Raw genomic sequence first — 27,180 nt, forward strand, 5'->3', positions numbered from 1 at the left:
TAGAATTACAAGCGGAATCTAAATATAATCAAATAAGCAACTCGCACGCGCATGCAGAACCTCTACACCATGTAAAGGTGGAAAAATAACGTCAAGCAGGCGGAACCACTAGCCACACAAAAGTGAAAATACCACCCATACAAAAGTGGGAAAACTACCCGCACGCAGACAAAATTGAACCCAAAACTTTTTACAAAGAAAAGTCTTTAAATTCCTTAACTTTGCCACTTTAATTAGGTCTCACAATTATCAAAACCAGTGCTATCAGTACCAAATCCCTATTCCACCAACTCTCAAAACTCAAAAGGCTACGTTTATAGAGAGAAAATTTAAATTAATCTATATTGGAACAAATCTTCCAATACTATCATTCATAGCGTGTGATGTGGAAAAGTAGTTTTTTTTTAAGCAGAAGAAAATCTCATATGTGAAGAAACATCAGCATCAACAATATCCTTAAGCCAACTAGGGAAAACACTCGTCCAACAGAATGATCCATCACAATAACTCGAATATTGAGCTAACCTATGCGCCGCTTGATTAGCCTCTCTATACATATGTTTAATATCGAGTAAAAAAATTTCTCTCGCCACATGAAGTATGTCCCGCAAGTCATCCGGTAAACACCTCCCATCTTCATCTTCATTTTCCATGGCCCTCGCCACCAAAATAGAATCAGTGAACATCTCCACCGGGCACAAATCGTGTTCAACACAAACAACAATACCTTGAATAATGGCCATAATCTCAGCCATCATAACCATCGACGCAGGAGACATTTTCTTAGCAACAACAATTGATACTATGTACTATTTGATGGGTAATTATAGATATTTTCCGCTGCGTTTACTTTGATGGATAAATTTATCCATGAAAAAGGATGGATAACAAAAATTTATACCTTTCAATGTCTCTTTCTTTTTCAACATTTGACACAAAAGCATTTTTTCTTCCTTATTTTCACTTCAATGATGGATAATATTATCCACTCAAAAATGGAAGGATAATATTATCCATCTTTGAAGTGAAAATAAGGAAGGAAAAATGATGAACTTCTCTTTTGTGTCAAATGTTGGAAAAGAAAGGAGACATCTAAAGGCATAAGTTTTTGTTATCCATCATTTTCCATTGATAAATTTATCTATCAAAGTAAACGCAGCCTAAAGTGAAACGATGAGACGAACAAGATGTGCAACTATATGTTGTAATGCATATATGGGTTTCCGAGCCCAATTTTTATCATTTCAAATATTTTTCAGTTCTTTTAATTTTTATAAGCTATTTATTCATTTATTTATTTTCATTTTAAGATTTTAATTCATTTTTGAACTATAAATCAGTTTAGCCCTAGTTATAAATATACTTTTCATGTTTTAGGAGACACGTATCGATATTATTTTTAGAGTTTTCGATAATTTTTAATTATATATTGAAAAGCATTTATCTTGTATTAAAATCGTTGCTACTACCGTATCCTATTCCACCAACCCTCAAAACTTAAATGGCTATGTTTATAGAGAAATGTTAAAAGTAAAATAAAATTTATATACATATATATATGAAAGAATGATTTTAGTAGCTAGGTAAATACACACATTGATAATTAAATAGTGTAAATATATAAAAGTAGTAATTTCTTATTCGCCGGCGCTGAACAGGTTTAATACAGTGGAGAGCTGTTTCAATTAATCTGGCAATCTCTGGTATGTTGTCGGCAACTCTATATATGTATCCATTTGAATATTCTTTGTACGAGTTTGTTTAATTAAAGCATATTCAAATAAGTTATTTTGAAGATATAAGCAGTGAACATTAATTCTCAATGTTAACAAAAAGATTTATGGCTGAATCTCCATCAAGTCCTTTCCCCAATCCAAAAATAAAAATAGCATAATAAAATATAATATTGTACTAGCCATTAACCAAAAATTATAGTATTAAAATATAACGAGGGCATTAAATAAAAAGATTTTCAAATGTGTTAACATTTGGATTACAGATTTTTATATGATGTGCGAATATCATAAAAGGAAATATTAATGTAATGCATAAAAAATATTTATGCATATATAAAGTATTTTATGTAGGTGTGAGTGTATTTTTCCTTTCTTTTGAAAATATATATATATATATATATATATATATATATATATATATATATATATATATATATCCAAAACCAGCACAACCAAAATCCAATTCGAATAAACTTGAATAGGACTAATAGTCTCCTAAATGCATCGACATCAAATCACTAGTAATAATTGATTGATAACGAAATGTTAATTGATAATCAATACGTAACACTACATATATATGTTTATATATCAACGTGCATTTTATCACTAATAAAATTATAGTAATGTAGATATTCATATAGTCACAAGTTTATTGATGAAGTATTTCGTACATCCACATTTGTTAGTTGTAATTCTTAGATAAATTATTAAAATTAATGTTTGACATTTTTCAAATGATATGTTTCATAATAATGCAAAAGGAAAAATAAATATGAATATGATCAATAAATTAATGTCTGTGATAAAATGTAAAATATGGTTTGCCATTGGCATTTTGCAACGTGACATGTCACAACAATTCTCACTAGAAAAACCTGTGTAAATAAGATTATACTAATAAAAAATGCAGTTATTAGTTTCATATCCATTGCAAGTTGCAACCAATATGTAATAATACTAATAGTAATTGGCATAAATAAATATATACAGCTATGAAATTGCTTTATTATTGTCATAAATATGTGTTGGCTGCCGGGCAACACAGTTTAGGTACAATTAGTTTTTGGTTTGTGAACAACTCTTCATTGAGAAAGATACAGCCAAAAATCAGCAGTGACACATAATATATATACATATGCATAACCCTAGTTTCAATCTTAATTGATTAATAGAAAACCTTCTATGTAGCTGCCTATTTTACTTATAAATTCAATCACAGTGTGTAATTATTTAACACTAGTTAGGTCGTTGAAAATCCACGCAGCAAATACTGTGATCGTGCATATATTGTGCGCGACTCAACAGTAGTAAATTAAATCGAATTTTGATGACAGCAAATCTTGCAACTTCCTTTCAGTATTAATTAAGCTACCGCCTAGAAAAGGTTGATCTAAGAATGTTTTCGGTTGCATTTTAGTGAAAATAGTATCTATTCATTTTGAAATACAAAACATAAAAAGTATTACATTTTATAAAATATATAAATTATATATATATTTAATAATTATTTGATTATTATTTAATAATTTATTGAATTTTATCCTTAATATTTAAGTTGTGCAGTTTAGTCGCAAGTATATATAAAAGAACATTGTCTACAACAAGTAAACAAAGGGATCCCTTTTTTTCTTTTTGCCTAGGGCAGCTGAAATGTTAATTAGCGTCGACCCTGGTCTGGGGCGCCTCGCCCAAGAAAAACAATTCACTATATGAAGTTAAGATACAGATGGACTTACACAATAAAATTTCCTCTTACTACGCCTCTATACCTTCCGAAAACTTCACCAACGGTGGACAATTGAAAGCTAGACAACGACTAACTTCCTAAGCGTGAACACCAACGTTTGCCACCTAATCAATCCCTTGATAAACAAGAACCAAATAAAGAAGAGTTTATAACTATTTTACAATGTACATTATGTATACCTCACAAACACTCTTTTGCTAGAACAAAGAAAGGTACAGTATTAGGAACTGACACTTGGCAGAAACATAATAATTCTCGATTACATGGAGAGATCAGTTTGGCACGAAATTCTCCCACCATCTTGAACGAAAATATGGTCTCCTTATATAGTCTTCACGCCCCCAATCTTATCTTGTAGCCAAGTTAATCATTTTCAACTCGTGAATGAAACAAGAGTTCTAATTGATGAGGACTTAATCGATGAAGGCTGCAGAGTCAATCTGTAATTATGCTCCGATAAGACTTCATAAAATCAGTAGTAGACAAGAAGTCGTACAAATCTTCAAGATTCGCTAAGAGATAATGCTTAAAATAGCTGCTAAAAATCTACATACAGATAAGCTTCTCGTTATCTTAGACACAACTAGTACAATGAATGATACTGTACTAACATCAGAAAGTACACCGACTAATACATGTGGATTGTTTACATAATGACAATATCATAGAGTATAGCATACTCTAACAATCTCCACTAATGCTCGACTGCTCGACTTGCAGTAGTCGAATATATCGTGCATTAGTGCATTTTTTAGGAATGCTCGACCATTGATGTTTGATTGCTTGGTTCGCAATGCTTAAATATGTCGAGCAATATTAGTGCATTTGCTACTAATGCTCGATATACTTGACTTGCATTCTTCAAGTATGTCTAACAAATTTTGCGATTTAAGTAATATAGAGAGGTCTTCGGCAGGGGGACCCAATGTCCCCGTTCCTTTTCCTGATCGTCGCCGAAGGTCTGAACTCGCTCATCGAAAAAGCTACAGAAAAACACCTCGTTTGTCCAGCAAGATTGGGAAGGGACAAAATTCCGATCTCTCATCTGCAATACGTAGATGATACAATTTTCATTCTCGATGAAGATGAGAGAAATGCGACGGTTATCAAGAATCTGCTCTTGCTTTTCCAGTTCTTGTCGGGGTTGGCGGTTAACTTCGACAAGAGTAGCATCATGGGGATTTCGGTGAACGAAGAAAAAGTGTTGAGATGGGCAAATATTCTTAAATGCAAGGTGGGTGCTTTCCCTTGCAACTACCTTGGAATTAAGATTGGAGGTCGATGTAATAGCATTGAAGATTGGAATTTTCTGGTAGACAAAGTTGAAAAGAAAATCAAAGGATGGAAGAGTAGAACTTTGTCGCTTGCAGGACGAATTACCTTGATCAAATCGATTTTGCAAGCCATACCGGTGTTTCAACTGTCTTTCTCCTTTATCCCAAAAGCTGTGCTTAGCAGGATTGACTCTATTTGCTGTAACTTCCTGTGGGGGGAAATGGGGAGTCGAGTCACATTGCGTGGGTCAAATGGAGGGTCCTTTGTAATAAAAAGCAAGTGGGGGGGCTGGGTTTTAGGAATCTCGAGTGGTTCAACAAGGCGTTGGTGTTTAAATGGCTGTGGAGATATCTGTCGGAGGGCGGTTCTATTTGGGCTAGGGTGGTTAATTCTTTGTATGGGCAGATGAGCTGGGGGGAAGAGGGAGAATGTAGGCTGGAGAATAGGGGCAGTAGGAAGGGGTGGTGGTCGAGAATTGTCGAGAAGGGGGGAGGTGGAGGAGAGATGGTTTTCGAGTAATATTTGTCGTCGGGTGGGTGATGGCATGAGGGTGAGGTTTTGGGAGGAGGTTTGGGCTGGGGGCAAACCTCTGAAATTCGTCTTTCAGAGATTATACAATCTATGTCTGGACAAAAGAGGTTTGGTGGGGGAATCGGGCTACTGGGAGAATGGCGAGTGGAAATGGGAGATTGGATGGAGAAGAGAGTTGAGAGAGAGGGATAGAGAGATGTGGGAGGCTTTGAGGACGTTTATTTCTCAAGTTTTTCCTTGTGCAGGTAAGGAAGATGAATGGAGCTGGAAATCTGGTAAAGATGACGTTTTTACAACAAAGGCGGCATACGATATCATCGCGGCCTCCAATAATGGGCAGTTCCCGGAGGAGGAAGTCGAGGTAGCAAAAGTTTGGAAGGCTAAGGCACCCCATAAGGCAATAGTTACGGCTTGGAGAGGCTTGATCAATAGATTGCCTACATGCGATAATTTGCTTAGAAGGAATGTCTCCATTGGTTACGAAGAGAGATGGTGTAATTCGTGCGTGATGCAAGAGGAAACAACGGAGCACATCTTCCTTCACTGTCCCAAAGTCGAGATGGTGTGGGATCAAATTCATCAATGGATCGACTTAAAAACAGCCAAGCCAAAAGGTATCTTACAACACTTTAAATCCTTTGTTCTTGGAGTTAAAAGGAAAGAAGGGAGAAAACTGCTCCTTGCACTGTGGGTTGGAATTATTTGGCTGATTTGGAAATACAGAAACGAGAGTAGGTTCGAAGGTAGGGTGTGGGATGCCAGTCAACTTGTTTTGGAGATGAAGGGTAGATTATGGAGTTGGAACAAGATTTTCCACCTTGTTGATGAGAATGTTTCCTTCTCTTCATGGTGTTCAAGTGAACACAAACTCTCCTTTTTGTAATTTTCTTGGTACCTCTGGTACCTTGTTTTCTTTCCTCTTTCAATAAAGTTCTTTTACTGATCAAAAATAGAACAATGAGATGATAAGCTTCAAATTTATTAAGGATAAGTTTGTCCTTTCATACTAAAATTTTTTAGTTTTTACAATTTTCTTTTTTAATAAGTATTTTTTGTCTTATAATTTTGAAAGTAGGTAAAAACCTACCAATATACACACTAATATTATTAATAGTATTAGTATTTTTTTGAGAGGGTCCATATATACACACTACATATATGTAGTTGATTTTCTCATTGATGTTGTATACATGATTTATGGATGATTTAATTAGATTAATTACTGTGGTCTTCTTCAACGCAACTTCTACATTACTAATTAATTGAAATAACTAACGTAATAAGAAGTGAACTCTACCAAAGAGTACCCTTAACGCAATTTAATTGTATTTTCTACGTGATTTTTATCCTATAATGAATTATATGTAAGCGAGATTAACCCCAAATCATCTATGGATAGGGATATATATGGGTTCTTCTAAAAATTAATTAGTGAATACCGTGAATAGTAAATATTGTTATATTTTAACAAATCCAACTTTTTTTTCCAAGGCTTAACACAAATCCAACTTTAACTAATCTTCTTCAATTCTTTCCTTCCCTTATGGAGTAGTATTAAATATTTAATTATAGTAAGAACAACAAGTACACTAAACTATATATTTTTACAATGCATAGAGTTCTATTTATGTAGAGTAAATACCTATAAATATAATGAATGAGTTGGTGAGAGTTTTTTTTAGGGAAAAAGTGCAGATACACCCTTGTAGTGGTAGCCCCTATAGCGTATAGCTCATCTTACTCACTGTGTGTGCAAATAAGCCCCCAAAGTCCGAAAAATCGATCAATTAAACCCTTTTGACTAACAGTTGTTAGTCAAACGTTAGTCAATTTTTTTTAACCCCCAATTTCTTTCTTTTTTCAATTTCTACCCCCAATTTCTATCCCCAATTCCAATTAAGCCCTCGCCGACATCTCCATCGGCGTCGCCGATAGCCTCTTCCTCAATCTGATGCCGCCATCGCCGCCGCCACCACCGAGGTGCAAGAAGCACGCCGCCGACCTCAGCGACACCACCCCGAGGTTTTTCGCATTTCAATTATCATTCCCTGCAATCTTTCTTCCCCTAAAATAACGGCGATTAGATTTGTGTGAATTTTGACGCAATTGCTCGCAACTGGTTGCTAGAAACCACTGCCATGCACGACGGCGACCCCCGCCACGGCGGCGAGCGAATGCTTGTGCTCAACTTGAAGAATCTATGAAGGTGATATCGCTGCTCGGTAGGGGAGCTAAAGGCGTCGTGTTCCTCGTTCAGACGGAGAGTGGAGAATTGCTCGTGCTCAAAGCAATCCTACGATCTTCCGTCGAGAAGAAGAAGAAGAAGATTTCAAGCGTCGGAGACGGCGGCGAGTACCGGAGAATCTGCTTCGAACGAGAAGTGTTGGCGTCGTTTCACCATCCTCTGATGCCGAGACTCCACGGAGTTTTGGTTACTGATAAGATCGTCGGATATGTGATCGATTACTGCTCCGGCTGTGATCTGCATTGCTTGAGAAAGAAACAAACTGAGAAAATGTTCTTCGATACTCCAACACAATCATCTCCTCGTGGGCAATGCGAGATGCGACGAAGCGTCTACCCACCTCGGTGGTGGCGGCGGCGATGGCGGCGCCGGATTGAGGAAGAGGCTACTGGCGGAGCCGATGGAGATGTCGGCGAGGGCTTAATTGGAAGCGGGGATACAAATTGGGGGTAGAAATTGAAAGAAGAAAGAAATTGGGGGTTAAAAAAAAAATTGACTAATGTTTGACTAACAACTGTTAGTCAAAGGGGTTTAATTGATCGATTTTTCGAACTTTGAGGGCCTATTTGCACATACAATGAGTAAGGAGAGCTATACGCTATAGGGGCTACCACTACAAGGGTGTATTTGCACATTTTTCCTTTTTTTATTACCATATGAGGCTTCCCATGTGGTTTGGCAAGTAAACCTAATTCTTTGTTTGGAATATTATGTGTGTGTTTGTATGTTTTAACTTGTCAAGAATTCCCACTTTGCTGCCCTAAAGTTTCAATCTTAATGGCATTCTTCTTTAGGAAAACTATATAACTAATTATCACTGCTGCATTATGTCATCACCAATATTCTAGGAAATTATTTCAGCAGGAATTTCAACATTGTTTCAATCATCATGCAATTTATAGAAATTTTTGCCAAGCCAACCAATTATATATAAATTGTTAGAAAAAGACTTTACTAGTTGCGTGTATAAGTTTTATTTTAAGAATAAGTTATTGAAGTGAATTTTTTTTAGATAAGCTATTGAACTGTTTATACAATAAAATCTTTGATGATGTCAGTAACGATCAAAAGCTTTTATATTAAAACGACTATACATATGAAAGACATTTTATTCTTGAAATAGCTGGGGTCCTCTTTTTCTTACAAAAGAATTTAAGTCATTTTCTTCGAGATCATTTAAGAGATCGATTATATATATATATATTCTTTTATGTAAAAATTAAAAGAAATATTAATTAAGGTTACATCTGCATTGCCTTTGCCAATCCTACGTACCTCCTCCTCAGTAAAAAGAAAACAAAACAAAATTAAATTTACCCTACTTTTAATTTGGAGATATATATATAAAATCTTTTAACAAGAAATCTACCAAAACAGCACGTACCCACCACGAAGAGTTTACGAGCTATGTTGAACAAAATTTAACAGATTATATATATATATAATACATACACGTGTATATATATAGAGAGAGAGAAGGATCAAATAGAAACTTTCCTCACATGGTAACTAAAAGTTAATCTGCACTATTGATCTTGGTATGATCCATGGTTGTTATTCAAAGAAGTATAATTGTAACATATTAATTCGAGTGAGAAAATCAATCGCGATCACTTGATTTAATTTAACGGTGCAGATTAATTTTAGTTTTTTTAGGGAGGCAGATTAATTTTGAGTTACTAGAAGGAATATTAATTCCTTCCACGCATGGATGCACAAATTCCAATGAGGCACTTTTCCGTGCAACTGGTTTCTAAATGACATTACTTCAACATACAAATGACACTTGAAGTAGTGTCATTCGAAAATATTCAAGTGTCATTTCACGAATGAAGTAGTGTCATTCTGGAAACCAGTTGCACGGTGCAACTAATTGCACATGAGTATTTGTGAATTCGAATATGGACTATCTATAGTGTTGATATAGGTGCGTTTATGGACCCTAGCTCAAATATAATACAAACATATCTATCTATTTCATAATACCCAAAGTGACTACATATAATTTATAGTATATTCAATTTATACGTGTATAGAAATTGATATTCATAGTATTACAAGTAAAGGATGGTCTTTTTCAATTGGGACTGCCCAATACCATAGAAAGACAACTTTTTACATGCTGCATATATTATTAAGTCTCGTGGATTATTACACATGTGGATTCATTGAAATCAAATAATTCAATACATCCAAAAAGATAGTCTCCAACCGCTTCAAAATTCAATTACTCACAGCTTGCCGTTTTTGTGAAACCGGACAAAACAAACTCACTTTCATAACCTTAATTCTTTATCCAAATTAGCGCCTGCACACACACACACACCCCTTTATCACACTTTACCCTTTCAATGAAACACAAGGTATAATGAATAAATCCCTCATTCATAATCTCTATAATGAGTAGGGATGCATTACTATACATCGTGTGACAAAATACATCACAAAATCTTCACTTACGAATCTCATCTAAAACTTTAGAAATATCTCCTTCAAAATGTAAATTATTTTGAGGTAAACACAGTAATAAATTGCAGCGTTCGAGAATGCATTATACATATAGAGAGAGAGTTATTGTGAAAGCTACATTTTCTGTGAAAACTTGAGAACAATAATGCACTAAACGTATGAAGTTAATGCATTCGTTGTTAAACACAAGTGATGTATTCATTCAACAAGATGACGCATTTATGTTAGATCTTCACGATCGAAAAGATGGAAATGGTTATATGTTCTCATTTGAGCGCTTTGCTATATATATGTAGATCCTCTCTCTCTCTATATTTTTGTTTAAGTACTAGGAATATGTGGTATATTTTTAATGTCTAGAGATTTCTATTTCTGCAAGTTACGGCTGCTGAGGACAATTAAAGCTTTATAATTTCAGTATGGTAAAAACTTGAGTACATTTGAATATGTAGCGTATAGTCATCCCTTCATCAATCCTCAGTTATGATAAATTAATTATAATTATATTTTAATTAAAGTAGATGTACACTACATTAAGATGTCCCTGTTTGGGTAAACCTTTTGTGGGGAAGGAGGTAGTTTCAAGAACTAAATTGCATCTTTATTGTGCTTCGAGACGATATTTAGGCCCTGATCATTTTCAATTTACATCTTATTTTGTTTGGTTTGAACTAATCGATCGGTATAATATTATTAATTCATTGAAGTAAATTAGTGAATTTGAGAAAAAAAATAAAGTAAAATGATTCAAACGATTGGATTTCGCTCGGAGAACACTTTAAACATATACTTGAATGAAATAACAGTGTACTATAAGGTGTAATCGAACCGAGCCGAACCGAATAGTGGTGTGCTCAAGTTTGGTTTGTTAAGTATCGAATCGAATCTCGAACTTTATTTACCGAATACTTTGAGGCTCACGAGCCTAATCGAGCCTATACGAACTTTCTAAATTTATATTTATATTCAAAATATTGATTATTTTATTTTAAAAATAAATTATTTTATTTAAAATAATAAATATATTAATTATTTTCTTATAACAAATAAAATTAATTAGAGATTTAATATAATTATTATTAATTTTAGTGGATAAATATAAGTTATGTCTACTAATAATTTATATTTTTCAAGCTGAATCACTTGACGAACATGTTCACGAGCTAACGAGCCGAATACTATTAAGCTCAAGTTTGATTTGTTTATTTTACGAGCTTCTCTAAACGAACTTGAACGAGCTTTTTTCGAGTCGAGCTCCGAATAGTTCGCGAGCGGCTTGGTTTGTTTACAGTAATAAAACGCGATATGCCAATAAGAAAATGAACTGCTCTAGTGAAAATAAAGAAGTCGAAATAATTATTCTTTAAAAAATAAAGTTTTATTAATTCATTGCAATAAATTAGTGAATTTGAGAAAAAAAAATAAAGTAAAATGATTCAAACGATTGGATTTCGCTCGGAAAACACTTTTAACACATATACTTGATTGAAATAACAATGTATTATAATAAAGTATTAATTAAACAGGATATGCCAATAACAAAATGATATGCTCTGGTGTAAATAAAGAAGTCGAAATAATTATTCTTTAAAAAATAAAATTTTATTAATTCATTGAAGTAAATTAGTGAATTTGAGATAAAAATAAAGTAAAATGATTCAAACAATTGGATTTCGCTCGGAGAACTAAATATGAACTATACTCGAAGACAATAACAATGTATTACAATAAAGTACTAAACACGACATGCCAATAAGAAAATGAACTGCTCTAGAGTAAATAACGAAGTCGAAATAATTTTTCGTTAAAAAATAAATTTTTATTAATTATTTGAGTTAAATTAGTGAATCTGAGAAAAAAATAAAGTAAAATGATTCAAACGATTGGATTTCGCTCGGAGAACTAAATACGAACTATACTCGAAGACAATAACAATGTATTACAATAAAGTACTAAACGTGACATGCCAATAAGAAAATGAACTACTCTAGTGTAAATAACGAAAGCGAAATAATTTTTCGTTCAAAAATAATTTTTTTTATTAATTATTTGAGTTAAATTAGTGAATTTGAGAAAAAAATAAAGTAAAATGATTCAAACGATTGAATTTCGCTCGGAAAATTAAATACGAACTATACTCGAAGACAATAACAATGTATTACAATAAAGTACTAAACACGACATGCCAATAAGAAAATGAATTGCTCTAGTGTCAATAACGAAGTCGAAATAATTTTTTGTTAAAACATAAATTTTTATTAATTATTTGAGTTAAATATAATTAGTGAATTTGAGAAAAAAAATGATTCAAACGATTGGATTTCGCTCGGAGAACTAAATACGAACTATACTCGAAGACAATGTATTATAATAAAGTATTGTAATCGAAATAATTAAACTCAATGTTCATCAAGTTTAATTATATAATTGAAATAAATTAGTGAAGTTGAAAACCAAAATAAAGTATCCTAAATGATATGATGAGATTTTACTCGGAAACTATATAACATATACTTGAAGACAATGTATTATAATAAAGCATTGTAATCGAAATAATTAAAACAAAATGAACTACTATAGAGTAAATAACGTAGTTGAAATAAATTATACTCAAGGAAATAAAGTTGACTGATGTAATTGAAAATTTATTAAAGTAGTTCAAATATAATAAAAATAAAATGAATCATATTATGGGACATCAATCGAAAAACTAAATAACAAATATTTTATGTCAATGTATTATAATAAAGTGTTAATACAAAATTCGTTCATTTAACAAACAGTTGGCGTGCGTTAAATCTCTTTTAGTTAATAATCTTATTTAATAATTTAAATTTTAGGTAATTCAAAAATATATTACTTAATTATTTACAAGTATTAATCTTAGTAAAACAATAAAAAAATAGAATTTTCGAAACAAATAATGTGTGTAGAAACGAATCTAAGATTATTTTTAGGAGAATCCCTAAACATGTGGAAACAAATAAATAAAACATAATTTTTGAAAAAAAAAAGAAATAATTTAAACTTCGATAAAAAAATATTAATTTCGAAAAAAAATAGCTGGAAACAAATCTAGGATAATTTTAAGAAGAAACCCTAAATTATTGGTAACAAATCAATTTAAAACAAATAAATCAAACAATTTTCGGAATAAAAAAACATATTGAGTAATTTTCGAAACTAAAAAACCGAAAAATAAGGAAACAAAAAAACGAAATAAAAAGAAAACAAAAAAATGAAATAAAAAAAAGGAAACATAAAACTCAAATTTAGGATATTATCAAATCTAAAAAGACAAAACAATCAATGGCATATAATTAGGAAGGATATTTGAGTAAAAACACAAAATACTCAAAAACCGGTCCGCTCTACAAACCATGAAAAACTCGGGTTTTCACCGAGTGTCTTGGACACTCGGTGTCTAAATATCATTGCCCTTTCGAGAATGCCGTTGTCTGAACATGGCACGAGTATCACGTCGTGTGTCACATGTGTGCGTGAATTGAGGCTGACAACGATGGTCCATATGCATGGACGTGGTTCGTCAAATTCGATTTCCCATCTCTCATTTCTATTACTCTCTTCCTCCCTCAAAAATAATTTTTTTTATTATTTTAATATATTTATTTATAAAAAAAATAATTTCTTTTATTTATATACATTATCCCACTACATATTAACATCAATATATCAATTTATTTACATATTCTGTCACATGGGTTATTCTGCACTCACAAATCACAAACCACAATTTATTCAACCACTTTTATTAATATACATATCGTCATCTTTTATACTCCATTTGTCTCAATAATCTCGGTTTGTTTCTTTTCGAAACAAATATTAAGAAGAGTTAAATTAGAGGAATAAATGCGATGGTCCACATGTTAAGGACTTTATTAGAAAAAGTAAATGCTATCTTATGATCATCGATTAAAAGAGTCTTACTTTAAGTGGGCCGCTAGTTTTTGGCTACATTTACCAAAAAAATGATTAACACAAATTAAAAGTTGTCAATGAGAACAAGGAGTTCAAATTTCATTCAAATTTATGGCAGAATCCAAAATTTCCTCTTAAAATTCATAAAAATACTACACAACCTTCTATAAAAGATGGACATAATTCAGTATTTTTACAATCACAAGAGCAACCTCTAAAATTCTTCTAAAGCAAAAAATATGAGGTGAAATGATTTAACAACTGTTGAAAGGAATTCTATAAAAATACAGAAAATAAGGCGCAAGAGAGTACAAATTGACTTGGAGTTAATTTCAAGCTTGGACTTAAGCAAGAGATCCACAATTAGAATGATTGCAAGTGGAATAAGTTGTAGCAAGAGCACATTTAGGCGATGGATTAGCAAAGGCTTGATCAAAGTTCATACAAGTGCTATTAAGCCCGACATATATAACATCTCCTAACAAGTTGTTACGTTCAAGATTTTCACTAGAAGCCATAGAATATGACAAAATTTAAAAGCATGCACACCACTATCCATATTGATGAGAATTAGTTTTACATAACTAAGACTTCCCACAAGTTCTACTTGACACCCAGAGAGGCTGAACCACATTAGACATGCAAATCAAAAAAAGTGTATGATGAAAGTAACGTTCATGTGTGCAGTGTACAGACCTATATTTACACAAGATGGGAGTATCTAGTTTGATGAAAAAATAAGAATTTTTCCTTTCACAGAATTTGTACTAGCCCAAAGGTCAAGCAAGAACATGGAGGCTAGCACACTAGAACATAAGCATATTCATTCTATCACAAAAGAAGTCATCGAAGACTGCTTTATCAAGAAGGTATGGTCTTGTGATTTATGTGAAATGTGTAACACTAGAATGATCATAAGAGTTCATATTAAAATTTAATTTGTACCTTAGTTTAATTATTGTATTTTTACAATGTATCGAATGCATTATGTATTTTATCCACAAATAATTCCAGCTATAAAGCTTAAATATCCAATATTTGCAAGTAAGGTGATAGTCATTCAACAAGAGAATGCTCGGCCTCATATCAAAGACAATGAACATGAATTGAGAGAGGCTGCCAGTGCAGATGGCTTTGATATAAAGATAGGTCATCAACCACCAAATTCTCATGACACAAGCATCAATGATTTAGGATGGTTTAGAGCAATTCAAAGCTTACAAACTGAGTTAGTTAATTTGTAACAATAATTGTTAGGTCCCTTGGGGTCTCGAATAGGTGTATGGGGGGAATACACCTATAGGTTATTTTTCAAACGAAAACAAACTGACACAACCTTTTTCAGTTAAAAGAGATTAGTGAAACTTTGGTTGGCGACTGATACTGAACACTCTTCAGTAAAGAGATATCAGTTAAGTCAAAGACTTTAACTGATCCACGTTAGGCTTCAATCGAGTTTGTAAAACAGAGAAGTACTATGAATCTTACTGACTATCAGGAAATTTATCAGTTAGATTGATATTACTGGCAGCGAAAAACTTTTCTTTCGAAATAGCCTTTGTGATAAAGCAAGTTGTCAAGATTTGAGTTTCACTTTGCTATTAATCAGTTTCAGTTGATAAAACGTTTGTGCACAGATAAAGAAAGTAAATACTGAAAGCGATAAACAACAAAGGGATTTTTACGTGGTTCGGAAAACACTTCCTACATCCACGGTCAGTTAATCAGACTGACAACTTCACTGGGCTTGTGCTTATGGGTGCACAACAAACCTAAACGACCGAAGATCCCATCTTCAATACCAACACACTGGGTTGAATTTCTCAATCTTAGCTTCACTGAGACAAAACTATGCCTCTTCGCAAAGACTAAGATCTCTTGGAGTCAGAACACTAGTCTGAACTCCTCTCAGCTCAAACTCTCGATTCGGTCAGTTGAAAAGAGGTTCGAAGACTTTCCAACTAGATTACAAAGAACAAGTTCTCTGTAATCAGTTATACCTAGACTATTCGTTCGAATTAAAAGTGTATTTTAGGTAATAATTGTGGGATTTCACACGTAAACGTAATACTAATAAAAAGAGTTAATTATCGGAAATAACAGAGAGTTTACTTGAATTTAAAAATGGGGTTTTTGCAAATAAAATCACGAACAATTTCAAATTTGCAATTTTAACGTAACTTTTGAAGTGTTGCGAATTAAATCATAACCTTTTCAATTTTTGCATTTTTTTCCGGCCACCGGAATGATGAGTTGGAGCTTATGTGGAATATTTTGCCACGTAATTAATTGTTGAGTAAAATTAAAATGCTGACTAAGATTAAAATAATTTATGGTGTATGGCAAATTTAAGGCAACATCACATTCCGACAGAAGGAAACTGTGAGTTGTGCTACAGTCATTGGGGTACTACTGAACATATACTTCTATTTTGTTCAAGAATAGCAGGTGTTTGGAAGGGGACTCCATTCTGGGATGTTTTGAAAAAGGCGAAACGCGTGAAGCTGATTGATATTGCTGAAATTGTGGTGGAGGTAGTGGAGAAAGATGATTACTCCCTCCGTCCCAGCTTTTAGTATCCAACTTTCATTTTTTGGTCGTCCCACATTTTAGTATCCATTTCTATTTTTGGTAAAAGTAGGTGGGGCCCTTACTCCATTTTAATTATTTTAACTCTCACGTAAAATGTGGGATCCTTATTCCACTCACAACACATCAATCACTTTATTAAAACCCGTGTCGTTCTCAACTGGATACCAAAAGCTGGGACGGAGGGAGTATAATTTATGGTGTATGGTGTTATGGAAAATTTGGGGTTATGTGTGTAAGTTGCGCCATAAGGCAGATGAGCATAACCATATGCCTGCTGTAGAAGAATGTCGGGCTGCGCTGGAAGCATTTGAGGCTTCTAAACCGATAGCAGGTTTGATCGTTGGCTGGGGATGAAGCTTGGGAAGAGAGAATGGGTGAAACCGAGGAGAGGTCGGTTTAGAGTGGACGTTGATGCTCGGTATAATTTGGAAAAAAGGGAGTTTGGAGCAGGAATCATTGTGCGTGATTTTGAAGGCAGAATTCTGGTTGCAACTGCGAAGAAAACTTCGGCGACGACGAGCTCTATGATGGCGGAGGTGATGGCCGTCGTTCATGGCATTATTTTGTGCGCTGAAAAGGAGATAGCGCCAGTTGAGATCTTCACGGATTCTGTTCTTGCGGCGAGAGCAATGATGGATGAGGAGGAGTCAGCCCGATGTTTACCGGAAGATATTCAAGATACTATTAAGGTGGCTCGACAAAATATGTTGATTGATGTTTACCATGTTTTCCGTGAAGCAAATGCAGCTGCACATTCCCTTGCTATTTTTGCTGGTAGATCACAAATTTTTCAGTGTTGGTCTTGTAATTCCCGGTGTGGCTTTGCGACATTGCCGCTGCTGATATTTCTTAATACAAGTTTGTTTCTTTTCCCTAAAAAAAGGAACCTACATTTTATAAGCTTTTTAAAATAAACTTAGCCAAACACCCTCTAAGTCTATGTTAAGTTTAGCGTTTTTGGAGTTTGGAAAGAGATTCAATTAATTGAATCAATTACTTGTTGTTTGATTTGAGTAATGAGTTAATCATTATCCTTACTTTAGGGTAACCCAATCACCTATTTTGTTATCCCTCAAAATAGAGGAGAAACAAAAAAAAAACAGGAATATGATTTCTTTTTATTGTTGAACCAAACACTCAAATAATAATTATTATCACCATTTCTCCTTTTTAATTATTTCATCCCTCCACTTAAATCAAACAAGTAGTAATTGTTAAGGGATAGGGTAGGTGGCAGGCTTGGGTAAGCCAAGGACTAGAACCGTGGCTCCGATCATTTATGAATTTTGGGACGATACAAGGCCTTACCCACACTGGAACCGTGGCTCCATGAATTACCTAACGATTATAAATATTTTGGGATGTAACAAAGGCATTTAATATGGTCCCAAAGCAAATTATCTATATTGATGCAAGGGAGAATATAGAAGATGGGTTGACTGCTTTCTCCATTCTAGAGATGAATAAACCCAAGTCTAGCTAAACAACGGATTCAATGCACTAAAGTTTCCACTGTTGCGAAATACAATACAAATATCATATCTTCAATTCACAATATATACTACTACAACTTTTATAAATAATTTGCATAATGAACAAGCTACCATATTCGAATAAATTAAAAGGAACCTACATTTGAATGAGAGAATCGAACTAAAGATCCCCTATCCCCTCCAAAAAAAAAAACAGAGGGCTTTTCATTTTGTATCTATTAAGTCAATGGGGTCCCTAGTCACTATATATATTCTTAATTTTATTGTCCCTACACAACAAAATGACTAGCCACGAGGCACTATGTCACGTGAACTAGTGACGCGACGTTTTGGCGATGACTATAGGGTTAAAACTAAGTACTACATATACTATCCCGCTATTGTGATTTATATTTTCTGTATCATTAATTAAAAGGTTCTAGCGATACATATATTAAGGACATAAATTTACATAAAAAAAATGGATAATTTGATCATGATCTAGAAGAATCTCATGATATGTAAAATGATTCTTATCTATATCATTATCAAAACATATTAAAACAAATAATATATATATATATATATATATATAACTATTAGACAATTCGTTCGAATTAAAAGTGTATTTTAGGTAATAATTGTGGGATTTCTCACGTAAACGTAATACTAATAAGGGTTAATTACGTGAAAAATCATGAACCTTGGGTCCATTTTCAAGTTTGCCATGAACTTTTTTTTTTTTTATCAAATTTTCCCTAAACTTAAGGGGCTGATCAATTTTGCCACGGTTTTTACCTCCGGTGAAGGTCCGATCTTAGCTGGCGCTTACGTGGCAATACCGAGCTGACATGGCGCCTACGTGGTAATACCGAGCTGATGTGGCGCCTACTTGGAAAAGAAAAATAAACAAAAAATAGTAAAATCGGCGTCTCCTCCTCAACCATGAGTTCCGCCGCACGCCACCACCGATCTCCGGCCTAGGGCGGCAATGTTGAGCCGCCGCTCCCTTTGACTCCCTCATCTCTCACCGCCTCTGTCTCCCTCTCGAATTCAGGCTCGCCGAGCCCTTGCTTGACTTACTACCTTCGGAGTCTCTCTTCTCTTCCGGCGACTGCACCGCCGCCGCTCTGCCCCCCTTTCTCTCGCCCTCTGCCTCACTGAACTCGGTGGAAACCACCTCCATGCCGCCTCCATCTTCCTCCTCCTTGACGACGGCGAGGCGCCGCCGCCTCCCCCTCTATCTATCTCCCTCCAATTGACAACAACCAGCCGCCACCGGAGCCCTAGATCCCCAATTCCATTCGCTCAAAATCCTCTCTGAAAACTCTCTCCCTCGGCTCCTTTCTCAGGTTGACGGCAGCAAGGCAGCAGCCGTCGCCCTTCAGCCACTTTCGCGTGGAAAAAACTCGAGGGAGCTGGAGAAGACTCGAGGGAGGGAGGTGGAGGAAAGGCGGTGGATCTGTGATGGTGGTCGGGGAAGGCGGTGGAGGAAGAGGTGTGATGGTGGGAAAGGGCAGCGGAGGGAGCTGGAGAAGACGCAGGGGCGGACGGTGGAGGAAAGGCGGCGGATCTGTGATGGTGGTTGGGGAAGGCGATGGAGGAAGAGGTATGGTGGTGGCCGGTGGGGGAGGGCAGGAGCGGCGAAGGTGTATCTATGCTGGGTGTGTGTGTGTGTGTGTGTGTGTGTGTGAGAGAGAGAGAGAGAGAGAGAGAGAGAGAGAGAGAGAGAGAGAGAGAGACAACACACATGACAAAACGACGTCGTTTTATTAATCGTCCGGCAATTCCACATCATTTTTCCGGTAACTTAAAATGTGCCATGTCAGCTTTGAATTTGGGGATTTTCGAAAATCATGGCAAAATTGATCAGCCCCTTAAGTTTAGGGAAAATTTGATAAAAAAAAAAAAATTCATGGCAAACTTGGAAATGGGCCCAAAGTTCATGATTTTTCGCATAATTAACCCTACTAATAAAAAGAGTTAATTATCGGAAATAACATAGAGTTTACTTGAATTTAAAAATGAGGTTTTTGCAAATAAAATCACGAACAAATTCAAATTTGCAATTTTAACGTGACTTTTGAAGTGTGACGAATTAAATCATAACCTTTTCAATTTTTGCAATTTTGTCCCCCCAATTTTTTCCGGCCACCGGAATAATGAATTGGAGCTTATGTGGAATATTTTGCCACGTAATTAATTGTTGAGTAAAATTAAAATGCTGACTAAGATTAAAATAAAATTAAAACCTAACTCTTTTATTTTACTTCTTTCCCGTCAAACCCGTTTTAATATACCCCAATTTTCCCTATGTTGCCGTCAAAAGCCAAACAGCCATAAACCTAGATGGAATTAAAAAACCAAACACCCCATCCAAAAGCTTTCTTTTGGTATACAATCTTTAGAAGATTTTCTATTATTTTCGACCTTGTTAAGCCACACCAACTCTGGGGTTCAAATAAATGTCATCACGATTGTTTAATACTCACAATAAGTTGAAATGACTTGGGACATGAAATGACAAAAGAAGCGATAGGAGTACTCACTATAGAAGAAAAGAGACCATATGTCAAACCAAAGGAAAGTGCAATTCTATTATCTTTAACCTCTCACAATTAATTGGGACAACTTCGCTGTTGCCATAGATAAGTTCTTAGCACATGGCGATTATTGAAAATAAGTAGGTGAGATAGTGTGTAGATATAGATTGCATTACCTACACAATCAAGTTCAGAAAAATGGGTGGGGTGTTTGGTTTTTGACGGTAAAATGGGTGTTTGGTTTTTTAATTAATTCCATGTAAATTTATGGGTGTTTGGCTTTTGACGGCAATATAGGGAAAATGAGGGATATTGAAATGGGTTTGACGGGAAAGAAGTAAAATAAAAGAATTAGGTTTTAATTTTATTTTAATCTTAGTCAGCATTTTAATTTTACTCAACAATTAATTACGTGGCAAAATATTCCACATAAGCTCCAACTCATCACTCCGGTGGCCGGAAAAAAATTGGGGGATGAAATTGCAAAAATGGAAAAGGTTATGATTTAATTCGTCACACTTCAAAAGTCACGTTAAAATTGCAAATTCTAAATTGTTCGTGATTTTATTTGCAAATTTCCTACAACTTTTGAAATGTTGCAATTACAACAGTACTACGTTTTGTTTTTTACAATCACAATCCCTAATTATTTCAGTAAGTTTTCTCACATCAATCAAACAACATTGTTTTAGGGTACTCATAAAACAAACTTTACTTAAAAAAAATTTAATATATTGTAATCGCAAAAAAAATTAAAAATGTACTAATTCTTTTATAAATGCAATAATCGTGTTGAAATTGCATGTCCTTGAACGACTACTTGTATGGATGTAATGTGAGAGCTAGCGTTGTTGCTGAATTCGACCTAAGTGTTAAAATGAATGTCCTACCTAATGAATATGGTAGGGCGAAGCCGCTTAGTTTTGGTAATGGTCTATGCAAACTTGAAATAGTTGAATACTCAAGAAATAAAAAAGTAAGAAAAGTTGAGTATATATTATGATTGATGTTGTAAATATATCTTCTAGATATATCTTATGTGTGTTGACCAATAAACCTAGAGGGAGAATAACACTTGACATCTTCAAGCCACCGGAGTTGACTGTCCTCCGTTCACACCGGACGTGTGTGAACGTTCACACCGGACGTTCACACTTGGTTTAACACCTATAAATATGGATGTATTGTGAACTTCATCAGAACGACATTTTGTATTCTCTAATCTATTCTCTCGCTTCTCTCTAGTTTATAACACGTTATCAGCACGATAGTTCTAGTTCTCTCATCATCTCCCTTCGATCGTAAAAGTACTGAACTTGTGACGACGAAGAAGAGGCCCCAGGAACCTATGTAGTCAGAATATGGGGTAAGTCGAATGATTACTAATCTACAATTCATTTTCAGTGAGTAAACTGAAATATTCTGCTCTGTTCGATCCTTTGTTCCACCAAGGAAGGGAGGGATGTCTTTTTCTAGCTTTTAGAATTTGAATCTTCATTTTGCATGTTGCGCTACAAGTGCCTTGTTGGAATTGAAGGCATGATTTTACTTTTGTCATGAATAACAATGTACTCCTAATTTCATCATTCCATCTTCCATTCTGCAATTGATAGTCATTTCAAATTTAATCCATCTCCTTATATGCTAATGTTATGTATGAAGAAGCATGTAGTCCACCGCCACTTTCACCTAATAACTAAAATCTGATGCATGAGAAATATGTTTGCAGCTATTTGATAAATGAAGTTGAGAACTTGTTGTGCAGAAGCTTTGAAAAATGTGCATGATGTTCTCCGCATGCATTAGCTTGTGTATTAAGCTAGATTGCATAGGTGCGGGGGGCGGGTGCGGGAGCGATACGATTCCAGTGCGGGGATACGGATTTTTCAAAAATGGTAGGGTGCGATTCGTAAAGGATACGTCTGTGTTATATATATATATATATATATATATATATATATATTGTTATTATATATGACCATTTAAAGAATTAAAATTTGTTAAAGGCCCAAAGCAATTAATTAATTAGAAGCCCATGTTCATCATTTAATAAAATTAAGCCCATTAACCTAAGTGAAGCCCAAAGCCCATTTTCCTTTTTACCCTAATTTAAAACTCACTCACACCACAACACACACACACAACTCACGCTGCTCACTCTCCTTCTCTCTTCCTCCCTCGGCCCTCTCCCTCTCGGCCTCTGGCCGCCGCGCCACCGGACGGCAGCACCGTCGGCGGAGACCGGCAGCTCCGCCTCCTCTCCCTCTTGCTCCATCGACTTCTCCCTCTTCCCCCTTATCTCTCCTCACCATCCTCTCCGTCCTTTCCTCCCAGTCGCGGCCTCCTCCCTTTTCCGGCGACAATCGCCGCCCCTGCTTCCACAGAGGCGCGCCCAGCCGCCTCCCCTCCTTTCCAGATCTAGCACCGCCCATCCGTCTCCTCCCTTTGCAGCCGAAGCCACCGCACCACCGTCCCAGCCGCCTCCCCTCCTTTCCAGATCTACCACCGCCCAGCCGCCTCCCCTCCTTTCCAGATCTAGCCGGAACAGCACAACAGCGGCCGAAGCCACCGCACCACCGTCCCTCGCAGCCGGATTCGTGAGATTGGCGCACCCGATTCGCGAATCCGAATTTTTTTTTTGATTTTTGGGGGATTCGCCAGGTGGCGAATCCCGTGCGAATCCCACGCGAATCGCGCCCGCACCCGCCCCCCGCGCGAATCGGATACTGCACGGGGGTGATTTCCGGCGAATCCGTGCATCCTTGGTATTAAGTATTATTGATTATCTCCAGTAGATTATTATCAATTTTCATGTCAATTTCCATTTTTTTTTGTGCTTTTATTATATTATGAAATATATTATATATATTATATTTTTTTTTCAAAATAATCTTGAAAAACTCATTGATGCTATTAAAATAGCACAAGTAGTATTCCTGAAGAATATTACATTCAAGATCTTAAATTGATGCTATTAAAGTAGCACAAGTAATATTCCTGAAGAATATTACATGCTCTAAGAGCAAGTAAATTAAATATTTGGATAACATATCCTTGAATCTTTATCTATTTGATTCATATTGTTGCTCCCGATGTAGCACAATCAATATTCCATGAAGAATATTACATACTCTTCAAGAGCAATCCATATTACATGCTCTTGAAAATTAGACCTTGAAGGTCAAACGGCCCTAAAGGTCGAATGGTTGTACTCTTTTTCCCTTACTGAGTTTTTTCCTACGAGGTTTTCTTAGTTAAGGTTTTTAACGAGACAACTAGTGTAATATATGAGTAAATATATATATCTTGTACTATTTTCCTCTACCGAATTTTTCCCATAGGGTTTTTGCGGAGAGGTTTTTAACAAGGCATGAATATATATACATTAATATCATATGAAATATTGTTATATTTGTCTTGGTAAATAAATACACATATTATTCTTCAAAAGAAGAAGTATTTCCTTGAGTTGACATTAGATGAAAATAATGTTAACACAATATCAGGTGCATCAAACATCATTGAAGGCTCCGGAAGAGCTTGTATCATTATGCTAAATGATACTAAATTAGATATTGAAAATGCCCTGTACTCTAATAAGTCTAAAAGGAACTTACTAAATTTCAATAATGTCCGTAATAATGGATACCACATCGAGACAATTGTGTGAAAGGTAGAAATGAATATCTTTGCATAAATTCTTTTGTTTCAGGCTATAAGCTGACAAAAGAAAAATTAGCAACACTACCTTCTGGAATGTATTACACATTCATAAAAGCAATTGAGACAAACCATGTCATGAACATAAAGTTCAATGATACAAAAAGCTTTAAGCTTTGGCATGATAGGTTTGGACATCCTGGAGCGACTATGATGCGCCGAATAATCAATAATTCATATGGGCACAACATAAAGAATCAAAAGATTCTTTCTACAAAGGAATTCCCATGTGATGCTTGTGCGCAAGGCAAGTTAGTTATTAGATCTTCATATACGAAGGTTAATACTGAATCTCCATCTTTCCTAGAAAGAATTCAAGGAGACATTTGTGGACCTATACATCCACCTTGTGGACCTTTTCGATACTTTATGGTATTGATTGATGCTTCTTCTAGATGGTCACATGTATGCTTGCTTTCTACTAGAAATGCAGCATTTGCTAGACTACTTGCTCAAATCATAAAATTAAGAGCTCAATTCCCAGACAATTCAATTAAAAGAATTCGTCTTGATAATGCTGGTGAGTTTACATCTCAAGCATTTGATAACTATTGTATGGCTATTGGAATTGAGATTGAACATCCAGTAGCTCATGTCCATACTCAAAATGGTTTAGCGGAATCATTTATTAAACGTCTTCAAATTAGTGCTAGACCATTACTTATGAAATCAAAACTACCAACTACTGTTTGGGGTCATGCCATATTACATGCTGCAACATTAGTTCGACTAAGGCCATCAACAAATCATGAATACTCCCCAATGCAAATTATCTTTGGCCGAGAACCTGATGTTTCTCACTTACGAACTTTTGGTTGCGCGGTTCAAGTCCCAATTGCAACCCCCACAACGAACAAAAATGGGTCCCCAACGAAGACTTGGGATATATGTTGGATTTGATTCACCATCGATTATAAGGTATATAGAACCTTTAACAGGTGATTTATTTACTGCACGTTTTGCAGATTGTCATTTTGATGAAATGACATTTCCAACATTAGGAGGAATAAATCTACATCCAGAAAAGCACAAGGAAATCTCTTGGAATGAGAAAAACTTATCACATTTTGATTCTAGAACAAATCAATGTGAACAAGAAATTGAAAAGATCATTCATTTGCAAAAGATTGCAAATCAAATTCCTGATGCTTTTGTAGATACAAGAAAAGTGACACAATCTCACATACATGCTGCAAATACTCCAGCTAAAATTGATGTCCTTGAAGGACAAATAGCTTTGGCAGCAAATGAGTCCAAAATTCGTCAAAAACGTGGTCGACCAGTTGGTTCCAAAGATTCTATGCCTAGAAAAAGAAAGGGGCAAGATGGAAACCAAACAATGACGAAAACGACTAATCAATCAAATGAAAGTGATGTAATTCCTGAAGAATTACAAGTATCTGAAAATCATGAGATCTCAATAAATTATTTACATCAGATACTAGAGAGAGAAAATATCATTGTTGATGATATATTTGCCTTTCATATAGCTCTTCATGTTTTAAATGAGGATCCTCAACTAAAGTCTGTTGCAGAATGCAAACATAGACTTGATTGGCCAAAGTGGAAAGAAGCTATAGAAAGGGAATTAAATTCCTGTGATAACCGGAAAGTATTTGGGCCTATAGCCTTAACTCCGGAATCTAAAATCCCTGTTGGATATAGATGGATTTTTGTTAGAAAGAGAAACGAGAAAAATGAAGTTACGAGATATAGAGCAAGACTCGTAGCACAAGGTTTCTCACAAAAACCAGGAATTGATTATGAGGAAACATACTCTCCAGTAATGGACGCTATTACTTTTAGATTTTTGATTAGTCTGGCTGTGTCACAAAGGCTTGATATGCGCCTTATGGATGTAATGACTGCTTATCTATATGGGTCATTAGATAATGACATATTTATGAAAATTCCCGAAGGATTTAAAATGCCTGAAGGATTGCAGTCAAAACCCAAAAGCATGTATTCAAGTAAACTGCAAAAATCGTTGTATAGGTTGAAACAGTCTGATCGTATGTGGTACAATAGACTGAGCGAGTATCTTTTGAAAGAATGATACAAGAATGATGATATCTGCCCTTGTGTTTTCATTAAGAAAACCGAAAGTGGATTTGCAATCATAGCAGTTTATGTTGATGATTTAAATTTAATTGGGACTCCTGAAGAGCTCAATAAAACTGCTGAATATTTGCAGAAAGAATTTGAGATGAAAGATTTGGGAAAGACAAAGTTTTGTCTTGGTTTGCAAATGGAACGTATCCGTGGAGGAACGTTTATCCATCAATCCACATATACAGAAAAAGTGTTAAAACGCTTCTATATGGATAATGCACATCCATTAGCATCACCAATGGTCGTTAGATCTCTTGATACTAAGAAAGATCCATTTCGACCAATTGAAGAAGGTGAAATGATACTTGGTCCTGAAGTACCATATCTAAGTGCAATTGGAGCATTGACTTATCTGGCTAATAATACTAGACCAGATATAGCTTTTTCTGTTAATCTTCTAGCAAGATTTAGCTCTACACCCACTTTGAGACATTGGAATGGTGTTAAGCACATTCTACGTTATCTAAAGGGTACCATTGACCTTGGATTATATTATCAAGAAAATTCTGATAATACTCTAGTGGGGTATTCGGATGCAGGATTTTTATCCGATCCACATGAAGCTAAGTCACAAACTGGATATATTTTCACATATGGTGGAACTGCTATATCATGGAAGTCTGTGAAACAAACCTTGACTGCAACATCCTCAAATCATTCTGAAATCATTGCAATCCACGAAACAAGTCGAGAATGTGTATGGTTGAGAAATGTGACGAGTCATATCCAAGAGTCATGCGGGTTAGCTTTATCAAAGGCCAAACCAACTGTTTTATATGAAGATAATGCTGCT

General features: G+C 35.1%; 2 protein-coding genes across 2 annotated transcripts in view; one reads left to right on the plus strand and one right to left on the minus strand.

Moving 5' to 3' along the window:
* Positions 1–21,348, minus strand: part of LOC130992296 (uncharacterized) — a 53,170-nt gene extending 31,822 nt beyond the window's left edge. Inside the window, exon 1 of the mRNA XM_057916865.1 lies at positions 21,345–21,348. The gene's annotated coding sequence lies outside the window, so the exon portion shown is untranslated. The remainder of the gene's footprint in view (positions 1–21,344) is intronic.
* On the plus strand, positions 4,412–5,280 carry LOC130993778 (uncharacterized). Its single transcript, XM_057918816.1, has 2 exons — positions 4,412–5,026; positions 5,167–5,280. Exons 1-2 carry the CDS (start codon positions 4,412–4,414, stop codon positions 5,278–5,280), a joined length of 729 nt encoding a protein of 242 aa, XP_057774799.1.
* Positions 21,349–27,180: the final 5,832 nt, after the last annotated feature.

This window comes from Salvia miltiorrhiza, chromosome 7 (genome assembly GCF_028751815.1).
Source record: "Salvia miltiorrhiza cultivar Shanhuang (shh) chromosome 7, IMPLAD_Smil_shh, whole genome shotgun sequence".
NCBI lineage: Eukaryota > Viridiplantae > Streptophyta > Magnoliopsida > Lamiales > Lamiaceae > Salvia > Salvia miltiorrhiza.